General features: G+C 49.6%; 1 protein-coding gene across 1 annotated transcript in view; it reads right to left on the reverse strand.

Moving 5' to 3' along the window:
• VWF (von Willebrand factor) overlaps positions 1-13276 on the reverse strand; it is a 176004-nt gene that overhangs the window by 96270 nt on the left and 66458 nt on the right. Inside the window, exons 14-17 of the mRNA XM_003820327.5 lie at positions 12619-12814; positions 11635-11850; positions 7284-7524; positions 1468-1562 (exon numbers count right to left, since the gene is read on the reverse strand). Of these exons, the coding sequence (XP_003820375.3) occupies positions 1468-1562; positions 7284-7524; positions 11635-11850; positions 12619-12814 (748 nt within the window). The remainder of the gene's footprint in view (positions 1-1467; positions 1563-7283; positions 7525-11634; positions 11851-12618; positions 12815-13276) is intronic.

Genomic DNA, 13276 nt, shown 5'->3' on the forward strand with positions numbered 1-13276 from the left:
GTATCACATACTCGCTCCTCTGGGCAAAACAGTCAAAATTTCTAGCCTTATTTTTATATGGAAACTCTTGTTAGAAAACTGAAACTCCAAAAGGCTAAACGGCTTTTTCCCAATCTGCACAGAATCCCAGGAGTTTCCTGACTTTGAAAAATATTACATTTTCCAGTGACCAGACTAGAAGATTCTGAGCAGAAGCACGGAAGGTAGGTCTGAGAGGCAGAATGCAACAGAGAGTGGGTGTGGGGGAAACTCTCTGAGAGGGACAGAAGAAGACACAGAAGGATGGAGTGATCTTGAGGTCACAAGTTCTGGTCTCAACCTTTGAGCCACCCATGCCCTCGGGATCTTGCCCCAGCTCTAGGCTGAGAGACGCTCTCCAGTCGGTCATGCCAGGAGCCAGACCTGTCACGCAGGGCAAGCCAGGAAGCAAACACCATGGCACAGAACTGGGTCCCTTGGACAGAAGGAGCCTTGTGGAAAGTGAGAGGCAGAGAGGGAAGCAGTCAAGCTGGAGATTGAAGATAGCCATTTATCTCTCTCCCACTGGAAGAGTCCTTTCTAAGCAAGGATAAGCCTTCTGGAAGCAAATAAGGGTGCTGCGATCCATAAATGTAAATGTGAAACCCCCAGTACCAGGTCAGCCCCTTCTCCCTTCCATGCCTGGTCCTTAAACAGTACAACAGGCCAGGCGTGGTGGCTCATGCCTGTAATCCCAGCACTTTGGGAGGCCGAGGCAGGCAGATCACTTGAGGTCAGGAGTTCGAGACCAGCCTGGCCAACATGGCAAAACCCCGTCTCTACTAAAAATACAAAAAATTAGCCAGGTGTGGTGGCGTATGCCTGTAATTCCAGCTACTTGGGAGGCTGAGGCACGAGAATTGCTTGAACCCAGGATGCAGAGGTTGCAGTGAGCTGAGATTGCACCACTGTACTCCAGCCTGGGTGACAGAGTGTGACTCTCAAAAAAAAAAAAAGACAGTGCAGCCACCGTTAGGACCTTCGAATGGAGAGCAACGGACCCAACCCTTCTCTTTCTCTCTTTCAAACCCATCCAAGAAGCTTTCTCAAGAAAGAGCTGTCTTCATCAGCATGTCCATAGGAAACAAGAGGCCATCAAAGAAGGGTGACTGTCATCACAATCAAGGCCACCAACTCACAGCTATCCACTGGGTTAAGGTCTCCACGGGCAAAATAGGGGTCTCATAGAATTTATCTGCAGGTCTTTCCCCTTACACGAAATCAAATACTCCTTGCCTCAATGGTCGGGATTGACACATGCAAAGACATGCCTTGGCCTGAAAGTCACTCACACAAACCCAGAAATAAAGGCGATCCTGGGCGAAGCCAGACCCATGCCTGGGTGCCCACGCACATCTGACAGTGTCACCCAGCTCTCTCCCGCCATTCCACACGTGAGGAATCTGGGCAGGATGGAGTCAATGGGCCTTCCAGGGGGACAGTACTCACTGCGATGAGACAGGGGACTGCTGAGGACAGCGTCGGGCAGCAAGCTTCCAGGGACTCCACTCATGGTACAGTGCATGAAGCCATCCTCACAGTAGCTGCAGAGAAGAAAATCATAGCCGAGCTTCACGAGACTCGTCTATACTCGCTGCCTCCACATCTTCACCTCCCACTCACTCTCTGCCCCTTCCAACCAGGTCCCAGTCCCATAACCCCTCCTGAAGCACAGCTTGCTAACGTTACCAATGGATGATCCCCACGTCACTAATTCAGTTATTTGCTTTTTTCAGTTATTTGCTTAATTGATCCCATTCAACATTATTCATCACTGTTGAACACTCCACTCTTCTAGAAAAAAAATATTTCTCTCTCCAGGTTTTCCTCCCACTTCCTTGGTTCCTCCTTCTCAGCCTCAGCTTTCATGTGCCCCCACTGCCTGGCCTTTCAATATTGGCCTTCCCCAGGCTCTGTCCTAGGCTCGCTCCTCTTCTCACACTCTGCTGCCATCCCCAGCTCCAATCACAGACATGACTCATAAATCCACATCAGCAGCTCGGACCGCTCCTTTGAACCCCAGACCCATATACTCAAACGCCTACATGGTCTCACTAATGTAGTGAGTCTCAAACACACCTCAAACTCAGTATATTCAAAACTAAACTCATGATCCCCCGACCAAAGCCAATTCTCCTCCAGGGCTGATTCACTGAATGGTGATGCCATCCATCTGGCTTCGCAACCAGAAACCCAGGATCATCCCTGCCACTGTCTTCTCCCTCATCCTCTGTATCTGATTCATCATCAAGCCCTTGGACTTGGCCTCCAATATACCACTGAAATTCATATCCACTTTATCTCCACTGTCATGAGACAAGACACTATGACCTCTTGCCTGGACTACGTAAAAGTCTCCTAACTGACTGCATATTTTTATAAAACGTCTGCGGTTGCTTTGTATGTATGTTTAATTTGTATAAATGATATCACATAGCATGCTGTGTTTTGCTTTTCCCACTGAGCACCGTGTTTGTAAGATTCATCCCTGTGAAGACATGGACCACTTGTCTGTGACTTCTGTTGCACAACACACCTTTTACCCACTCAGTGTCCCAGTGATTGACATAGGTTGTCACCTGCTCCTCACCACCACACACAAAGCTGTGCTGAACATCTGCAGACATGTGTCCTAATGAATGTGTATAAGGATTTTAGTCTATCTGCACAGAGGCAGAAGGGCGGGGATAGCAGGTGTGAACACCTGACCTGCACATGATGTGCCAAGTACTCTCCTAGATGACTCAACCAGTCTATGCCTTACAAAAGCAGATGAGGCCCCCATGCCCCTCAGCTCTGCATTATCCAGATGTCTAATTTTTCCAGTCTAGTATGAAGTCATACTCATTGCTTTAATTTGCATTTCTCAGACTGTAATAATTTTATTCAGTTTTGTTTTGCTTTGTTTTGTTTGGAGACCAAGTCTCACTCTGTCGCCAGGCTGGAGTGCAGTGGCTCGATCTCGGCTCACTGCAACCTCCTACTCCCTGGTTCAAGCGATTCTCCTGCCTCAGCCTCCCAAGTAGCTGGGATTACAGGCATGTGCCACCACACCCAGCTAATTTTTGTATTTTTAGTAGAGACGGGGTTTCCCCATGTTGGCCAGGATGATCTCGATCTCCTGACCTTGTGATCTACCCGCCTCAGCCTCCTACAGTGCTGGGATTACAGGCGTGAGCCAACGTGCCCTGCCTGTTTTTGTTTTTTTGAGACAGAGTCTTACTCTGTCGCCCAGGCTGGAGTGCAGCAGCATGATCTCAGCTCACTGCAACCTCCACTTCCCGGGTTCAAGCAATTCTCCGGCCTCAGCCTCCGGAGTAGCTGGGATTACAGGCACGCATCACCATGCCCAGCTAATTTTTGTATGTTTAGTGGAGACAGGGTTTCATCATGTTGACCAGGCTGGTCTCAAACTCCTGACCTCAAGTGATCTGCCCACCTCGGCCTCCCAAAGTGCTGGGATTACAGGCGTGAGCCACCTTGCCCAGCTGACTGTAATGATTTTGAACATTTTTAATGCAGCTGCTGTTCAATAAATATCTGTTGAATGAACAAGAGAATCAGCCCTTCCCTTTCTGAGCACATGCAGAACCCATGCCTTCTTCTGGTTTTTAACTAATACCTAGTTTTAAGGGAGAAAATTCCACCCGCCCCCGTAAATGTCATGTTCAATCTGTCATTTGGACATGACCCAAAAGCTTAATTTTCTAAAAAGCCTCAAAGATAGGTTTAAAATCAACTCCTGGCCCTGAGCCTGGTCTGCAGAAGAAGAAATACTCCGTTGTGATGGCCGCTGGGATGACCAAGCACGCGGTCTGCAGAACCTCCAGGCCATGGCATTTCACCCTCCTGCCACCTTTTCACGACCACCACTAGCACCTGCTCCAGCGAGGCTCATTCTCCAGTGTGTTGTCTAAAGAATAAAAATAAACAGCGGCACACAGGCCCCGAGGTCCTTCCAACACACCTCCGTGAAACCCAATTTTCTAAATGAAGTGGAAAGACAAGCTGCTGAATAGCTTTCAGCCCTGGTGCCTAAAAGAGAGACAAGGAGGACGCAGACATGGAGAGGTCGCTGATGTCAAACCCTAAAAAGAGCCCAAAGCCAGGGTCACTCCCCAACCCTGTTCACCCAGGGGCCAAGGCGCACCTTCTCCCACCTTCTCGGTTTTAGTGAAATAGCCAGCAACAGTTGCTGCCCTCCCAAGTCATACCAACTTCCTATAGTCTAGCCTCTATCCTTACCACTGAAACACAGAGGCCACCATGACCTTCTGATCGCCAGATTCAACCGTCTATTCTCACTGTAATAAGGAGAGTTCAAGAATCCCTGGGCTCTAGTCACTTGCTGGCTGATTTAGGAAAGTGATAGTCTCTTTAAGCCTCAAATTCTTTACTAAAAAAGCAAGTCCTGCCTGCCCAACAGTGTTGTTTTAAGGTCCCAGAGAGAAACTCCTGGAAAACTATAGCCAGACAACTGTAGTAAAACAGCACTGGGCTAAGGCCAAGTCAGCAGTCCTGCAGAGGAGGTCCTTACTCCCTTCTGCCCTTCATTACCATGATATGGCACTGCTCTGGTTCTGCCCTTTTTACTGGCCTTTGATCTTTGGCCTCTCTCATGCAATCCTCTTTTTCTTCCTCTTGCCCTCTGAACATTCCCCCAAGTTCTGACTCAGTCCTCTTTTCTGCCCTCTGGCCCACTCCCCTTAGGGATCCTCACTACTCTCATGGCTGAAACTGTCACCTCCATGTACATCTTTCTCTCCACCCCAACCTCTCACTCACCTTCCAGACCCATTTCAAGCTGTTGATTCCATTTGTTCACCAAGATGGTAACTCAAAGTCATTAAGGCCAAAACCAAAGCCATCACTTGCCCTCTACCTCCAGAGGGCCCTCTTGCTGTTCTTGCGTCACTGTCCTCACAGGCGTTCAAGTTCAGAACTCCAGAGCCATCTGCAACAGCCCCTCCTCCTCTCAAACATCCCACTAGTCCATCTGCTTTCCCAGCGTCTCTGGCTTCTGGCTTCCACTCTCCATTTCTACTGCTATTGCTTGATCCAAGGCCTCACTACCTTCTTATCGGTCAACGTCAACGTTTTCCTGCAGATGCTCTCCCTGCCATCATACCTCATGCAGCTCCCAAAACCCACCCCCTGAAGTTACTCTTGGATCCTATTTGCTCCCTGCTAAGAACCTTCCAGGGGCCCCATTCCTACTGCTCCAGCATCAGTGCTCACCCCCTCACTTCTGAAGACCCCTGAACCTCATCCCAACTTCCCTCCAGTCTTAGTCTTCCTTCATATAGCATGCGTTCATGCCAGAGGACTTACCTTGGGGATTGTGGAGTACACCTTGTGCGTTTAGTCCCTAGACTTCTGCTCCACCTCAAAACAATCCTCCAGGCTGGGCGTGGTGGCTCATGCCTATAATCCCAGCACTTTAGGAGGCCGAGGCGGGCAGATCATTTGAGGTCAGGAGTTTGAGACCAGCCTGACATGGTGAAACCCCGTCTCTACTAAAATACAAAAATTAGCGGGGCGTGGTGGCAGGTGCCTGTAATCCCAGCTACTCGGGAGGATGAGGCAAGAGAATCGCTTGAACCCCAGAGGTGGAGGTTGCAGCGAGCCGAGATTGTGCCACTGCACTCCAGCCTGGGCAACAAGAGCAAAATTCAGTCTCAAAAAAAAAAAAAAAGAAGTGAACATGGATTGAATGTTAGACGTTATTAAGGAATTATTGTTCATGTTCAGGTTAATAATGGTACTATGGTTACCTTTACTTTTTTAATCGTTTATTTATTGAAATACATACTGAAGTGTTTGCAGGTGAAATGATGTAATATTTACAGCTTTTTTAAAAAACTATTCCAGCCACACAGCAGAGGAGTCAATAGACAAAATAAGAATGGTAAAGTGCTGATAATCATTGAAGCTGGGAATGGATACGTTGGGGCTCCTTATACTATTCTCTCTACTTTAATGTCTGTCTGAAGTTTTCCATAATCAGGACTTCTTTTTTTCTTTTTTTTTTTGAGATGGAGTCTCGCTCTGTCACCCAGGCTGGAGTGCAGTGGCAAGATCTCAGCTCACTGCAACCTCCGCCTCCTGGGTTCAAGCAATTCTCCTGCCTCAGCCTCCCAAATAGCTGGGACTACAGGCACCCGCTACCACACCCAGCTAATTTTTTGTATTTTCACCGTGTTAGGCAGGATGGTCTCGATCTACTGACCTCGTGATCCGCCCACCTCGGCCTCCCTAAGTGTTGGGATTACAGGCGTGAGCCACTGTGCCTGGCCAATCAGGATGTTTCTAACTGGTCTTCCCTAGTAGACTATCAGGTACTGTGTCTGGTGACTGGATTTCCCTCTGTCACCCGGGCTAGAATGCAGTGGCGCGATCACAGTTCACTGCAGCCTTGGCTTCCTGGGCTCAAGCAATCTTCCCACCTCAGTATTTCAAGTGGCTGGGTCTACAGGTATGCACCACCATGGCCAACTATTTTTTTTTCTTTGTATATAGGGACAGGGCCTCACTATGTTGCCCAGGCTGCTCTCAAACTCCCAGGCTCAAGCATTCCTCCCACTTCCACCTCCCAAAGTGCTGGGGATTACAGATGTGAGCCACTGCCCCAGCCTGGCTCATCTTTAGACCACCGATTCTTAGCCAGAACTAAGACAGAACAGGTGACAGGTAAGTGTTTGCTCAACAAATGTCCTGTTGTAAATTTCTTCCATGCTCATGGCAACCCTGTTGAAACCGACCGTCACAGAAGGCCTAGGCAAAGAGCTGCAGGAAGCAAGCATGATTTGGAGCTATTTTGGGGAAGTGCATGAAGCAGGTCAGGTTAGCAATGCCCCATGGAGGCAGCGCTGCAGTGGTCCATGTTCTTCCTGCTCAAATGCTTCAGCTTGAGAATACTGAAAGCAGGCCGGAAAGGAGGGTGACAGGCAGATCTCCCTTTTCCTGTTCCAGAAAAGGAAAACTGAGACCTAAAGCCCAGAAATGGGGGCCAACACATAACAGTTGGCAATAAAACTCAAGAACTCCTACTGCCAGCCAGGAATCCCAGTTCCCTGTGTAGTAAGGAAGTCAGAAGACCTGGACCAAATCCCAGCTCCGCTTCTGACTTGCTGTACAGTTCTGGACAAGTCACTTCCTTCCTTGGGCCCCAGTTTACCCATCCATGAAGTAAAGGACTTGGGGGTCCCGTTTTCCTCCCCAGCTCTGCTGTTTTAGAGGTCCCTGACACTGCTGCCTGCACTTACCACATGGTATGATGGTCTGAGAAGATGTCTTCTGGCTGGAAGATCTCACCATCATAGTAACAGGGGCACTGGGCCTTGGGCACGCAGTCCCCCCTCTCATCCATGTAGAGCCCTGGGGGGCAGAAGCAGCCCTCCAGGCAGGCCTCATTGCATTCCTCATCCGGGTAAGAGAGAGAGCGGCAGGTCAGGTTGCAGGGGGTCCCGCACTGCAGGTACACCTGGCCTTTCGGGCAGTTCAGCTCTAGAAGAGAGAGGAGCTCAGCGGGAATGTTGGACAGCAAGGACTGTGGTTCTAGGACTTGCCACCCCTTGTAGCTGTGACCCCCAATTATTTAATTAAAATTTTTATTGAGATAATTGTAGACTTGCTTGCAATTACAAGAAGTAATGCAGAAAGATCCCAGGTACCCTTTACCCAGTTTTCCCCAAGTGACCCCCAATTATATCTGTATGGTCACCAACTTCCTTTCCCACTATGAGCAAATGTGTATTTTTCAGCATGCAGATATGTATTATAATTATGGAGGCACACATTTTCTCCTTTCCTCAACCACAGGGAATGTGCATTAGTCATCTCTGAATTCCCAAAGCCTAGGATGTAGTAGAAATCCTGGCAGGTTTTGAAGCTGTGAATATTAAAAAGTACTGGGAATGACGGGCAAGGGCATACCCCGTGACAACAATGAGTACCATTTATGGAGCACCTACTGAATGCCTTGCTCTTATGTGGGCTCTATGCCTCATGCTGAGTTAGCTATCATCACCCCCTTTCAAGAAACTTAGGCTGAGTGACTTGTTAGGGGTATACCTCACAGGAAGAAGCAGAGGAAGGATTTGAACTCAGCTCTCTGCAGCCCTAAAGCTCATGCTCATAACCATTACTCTCTAGAAAGAAAACAGTCCCTTTGAGGACATGCTGGTCCCAAAGAGGAGGGACACTCATACCTACCACAGCGAAATGGGCTGCACCCATCTGCCCACACCCCTCACCCTCCCTAGCCTCCCACAGAAAAATACTGCAAGAGACACAAGCCAGGAGGAAGTGTAGCAAAGTGTCAATGCAGCTAAGGGAACAGGCTCTGTATCCCAAATACCTGGGTTCACGCCCAGGTCCACCACTAGCTGGCTGTGTGAGCTTGGGCAGTATCCTCACTGGATGGAATAACAGTATCCACCCAGTCTTTGTGAAGGTTGAATGAGCTAACACATTTAGAAGAATGTCTGGCACGTGGAGAATGTTCACTGCTAATAATGTTCACTGATAATAATTATTATTCTTATTGCTAAGGAAACAGCCCCAGCTCAGCGGTCCCAAGAAGGAAGGAGTATTCCAGGGAAAGGCCTAGGCCTCAGAAGCTCTGGCGTTCTGGTGACAAAATTCCTTATGGGCAGGGTAGAGGACAGGGAAGGTGTGGGGAGCATTCTGCCCTTTCAAAATGCCTTCCCTGTGCAGACCAGCTGCTGCCCAAGAAATGAGAACCTCACCCTGGGCATGCTTCTTCTGAGACCATCACAATCCTTCCCCTCTCTGTTCAAATCCATTGCTCCAGCAGAAACCTACTGGCAGGGCATTTCACAGATGTTATAAAAGTAAGCCTTGGCCGTGAACCTGAACAATGGAGTGGGGCGCCTCTGGAGAGACCCTGCAGCCTCCCGCTCCTACAACCACCCTGAACTTGGTGTTTGAAGGTAGCTGGGAAGGGAGGGCCTCTTTAATCCTATTAGACATTGATTTTTCTCTGCAAGAATGGAAAGGTTGGATTATTGGATGAATACTGAGGGAGTGTAGGTTAAGACAGGATGTGTTAGACAATAAAGATGGAGACGTCTTTCAACCACCTGCGCCTACAATGACAAGGGCACATTTTACCCATTAAAAAGCAGCTAGACTTGAGAACTTTCTTTGTTCTGATAGGCTATCTCTAGAGCTGGCTTGGAGCCTTATTAAATTTCTCCTTTAGCCTTCTTCCCCAAAGAAACAATGCACATCTCAGTTTAGCAGACACTTCTTGTGTATCCACTGCATGCCAGGGGCTATGCTAGGCCCAGGGAGGCAGAGATGGCCAGCCCCGGTCCTTGCCTTCAGAAAGCCTGTGGTCCTGTCTTCCCATAGGAAGCACAACCAATTTGCAAGAGGAAAAAAAATGTGTGTGCTTCTCATCAATCTCCTCACACCATCCCACAAAGTAGCTACATGGTAAGTCTGTGCTCCCTGAATGTCTCCAATTGATGTGACCTCTTCTTACGAATAGATTCACTGGTTTAGGGAGCTCTGTTCATTTCTCTGGAAGAGAAAGTGGAAGTGGGTAGAGGGGACAGCTGAGCCTGAGCTCTTCTCCAAGTCAAGAAAAGATTGGGGCAAGAACCCAGGAGACTTACCCAACTGCCTTGGGTACAAAGGGACAGCCCAAGGCCATCTGGTCAGCCTAGTCTCTTGTCACATAAACCCACAGAGACAGACCCCTCTTGTCCTTAACAGTCTCCAGGGAAAGCTCCTTCCTACACCCTTTCTACCCTATCATAATGCCTCAGGAGTCAAGACATTCTTTAACTGAATCTTATCCCCACTACTGAAGCATCAGCCCGTTTCCCCTGTTCTGTTCAGCGGAGGTTAAGAACGGCTGTTCATGACAGATTAAAGAACATTTCAGTGGGCCCTTAGCATTCCAGAAGAATGTCCTAAATTAGGAAATCCTGCGGATGCTGCCGCATACTGATAATGCATCATTTCTAACATTGGTGGACAAGCAAAGAATATTCACAAGCAGCATCTCATTCACTCCTCATTACTTTCCCCAATTTCTAAATAGCAAATGCTAAGGAAGAAACCGAAGTGCAAAGGGGTTCCATGAAGGGTTCAAGGTCACATAACTGGTACCTCACAGGAAAGTTGCCAGTAAGGACCCAGACCCAGTTGTCCCAGCCCCTAGCCTGTGGCTCCCCAAGACATCCCAGAGCTGGAGGAATGGGGAGGGCACAGCTGCTGCATTATGTGCTTGTCCCTTTCGCCCTTACTGTTGTCTCTGCTCCTCTTTCATATGACATTTCTACAACTCAAAACATGAGTTGGCTCATTGGACCCAAAATAGTAGCACTTCTAGGGTCCCCATGCCTACACTGCTCCTTAAATATAGATGCTAATTCCTTTCACTGTTTCTCATAACTCCTCTTCCAACAGGACCATCTACTTTATTTATATATATATATATATATATATGTATACACACACACACACACACATACACACACACACACACACAGGGTCTTTCTCTGTTGGCCAGGTCAGAGTGCAGTGGTGCGATCATAACTCACTGCAGCCTTAAATTCCTAGACTCAAGCAATCCTCTTGCCTCAACCTCCCAAGTAGCTGGGACTACACCTACATTTTAATTTCTAAACACATCTACTTTACCCTAAAAACCAGAATATCCACTATGCCTTATTCTTAACAGAATATACTCGTCACTTCTATGCCTACTATGATTCTACCATTGGAAACAAGTCTTCTCTGCCAAGAAAGCAGCTTTTTAAAACCCTAGACAAGTACACGTCCTCCAGAAAGCCTTCCTTGGTTTTCCCTGCCCTGAATCTACTCATCCTTTTACTTAGTAGGATAGGTATCTAGTAGGGCGGCCGTTTCCATCTGTGACCCTAACAGGAAGTTTGGAGTTCTACGTCATCACTGTTGCCCGACCACACTGGGCATGCAGCAAATGTCCCCAGAGCAATAACAAAAACAAAAAAGTGAGCACAATCCAGCCACCCAAGGGACCAGAGAGTGGGAGCAGATACCAACTCTGGTGCCAGAAATCCAACAGTGCAGAGTGAGAATCTAAAGCCAACTGGGGACAGTGATGTAATTCACCTTTACGTAACTTTATACAACGCCAGAGGTTTTGTCCATCGGTGGTTTGCCTGGAGTTACAAGCAAAGGGTTTGTATTGAATTTCCCATTGCCTTCATCAGACTCTCAAGGGATGCGGAGACCCAGTGGGATCTGGGACCCACTCGCTCCACAGCCTGACCTTACGTGTGCTGAACGAACACTAGGTGGCAGCGGCCACGGGAAACCCAAGCTTTGCAGGGACCCCCAAGTTCTAGGCCTCCAGGTAGGAGGAGCCAACCTGTCTTCCTGGAACAGGCCCGAATCATCAGCCCGTCCCCACCGCCTGTCCTGCTGGGAGGTGGAAGGGAAAAGTGGGTGCAAATGAACCGTCCTCCCCACGCATGTTTGTCACAATGCCCTACGCCCTCTTTCCACAGGAAATAACGCAGAGAAAGGGCTTCGAAAAGCACACGTGGACGGATTTGGGGGGCGGCCCGGAGGGCTGCGGGCAGGGAGGGCACGCACCACAGCGGCCTGGCTCGCGCCACGCGACGCTCACGCCTCTCCCCGCGCAGGCCGCGGCATAGCTGGCCAGGGCGCCGCACAGGCACTCGCGGCCGTCCGAGCAGGAGCACACGTCGTAGCGGCAGTTCCGCAGGTAGGGCAGCGGGCTGACGGCACGATGGCAGGCCTCGAATGTGGGGGACGTCAGGACCGCGCACGCCTCCTCGGAGAACCTGGCTGTGGGGCGAGAGGAGCGAGCCTGGGATGTGGTGGGGAGAAGGGGGGTGCCACGCCCTCCCGGTCAACACTCCCCTGGAAATAGCCCAGTGCTGCTAATAGAGGGCTGCAAGGTCACGCAGAGAAATCTGCAAATGCCACCCCCACCCCCAAGTCCATTTATCTTACAATCATCTAACGCTGAGTTTGTAAGCTGCTGCTGCAGGAGACTGGGAAGGTCGAAGGACGGGGACTATGGAATTTATTTATTTATTTATTTTTTCTGTAGAGACACGGTCTTGCTCTGTCGCCCGGGCCGGAGTGCAGAGATGCGATCTTGGCTCACTGCGGCCTTACCTTCCTGGGTTCATACAACCGTCCCACGTAGCTCCCAAGTAGTTGGGATTACAGGCGTGCCCCACCACGCCCGGCAAATTTATTATTATTATTATTATTATTATTATTATTATTTTAATAGAAATGGGGGCTCCCTACGTTGCCCAGACTGGTCTCGAACTCCTGCCCTCAAGCGATCCTCCCGCCTCGGTAGACTTTTTTTTTTTTCTTTCCCGGGGGTTGGCCCGTGGAGGGCGCCCAATAAAGGGACTTTGAAGAGCAAATGGCCCAGTTCAGTTGATCAAGTGCTGACGGTAAGAACAAAGCCCCACCCCTTTGCTCGCTCCCCGCCCCCGCCCTCCGCGGTGGGAGCACTGCCTCCGGAACGCACTGCACTAATGTGGAGACCTCGAGATTCTGCGAGGTCCCTGCCTTGCCTCCGGGTTCACATACTCATGCGCGGGTTGAGGGCGCAGGGATCGCTGTGCTGCTTCTGCAGGTCCTGGCAGTCCCCGTGCAGCTTCCAGGCGTTCCCGAAGTCCTCCACCCGGGGCTCCGCCAGCCCAGAGGGGGTAAGGAAGTCGTCGCCCTGGTTGCCATTGTAATTCCCACACAGGCCGCAGGTCTTCCCGGCGTAGACGGGGGACAGCTGCAGGAGAGACCAGGCCACTCTGGAGCCGCTGCCGCGAAAGCAGAGGCATAGTTGTTTAGCTAATGAGATGGTTTTAATAAAAAAAAAAAGTTCCCCGGGTGAAAAATAAATATGAATGTAATAAAAGGCAGCTAAGCCCTAGGCTGCAAAAGGGGGGGTGAAAAGTGAACTGCAGTGTAAATTTACCAGCTCCATCCCTGTTCCCAAATCATCAGAGCCCTGTACTGCCACAAGAGATTTTAGAAATTATCAGATCATCTAAGGATGGAGAAGGGAGGCCCAAAGAGGCAAAGTGACTTGCCTAAGGTCGGGGAGGTAGTGGCGGAGCTAGGGTAAGTAGGCAGGTTGAGCCCAGCCCGAAGCACTCTGCCCTCTGTGCCATCCACACCAGTGGGCCTGACCCCCCCCACCCAGAGTCACGTGCAAACTCAAGGCCCCTCTATATAGGAAGACTTCGCA

This window comes from Pan paniscus, chromosome 10 (genome assembly GCF_029289425.2).
Source record: "Pan paniscus chromosome 10, NHGRI_mPanPan1-v2.0_pri, whole genome shotgun sequence".
In the NCBI taxonomy this organism is placed as follows: Eukaryota; Metazoa; Chordata; class Mammalia; order Primates; family Hominidae; genus Pan; species Pan paniscus.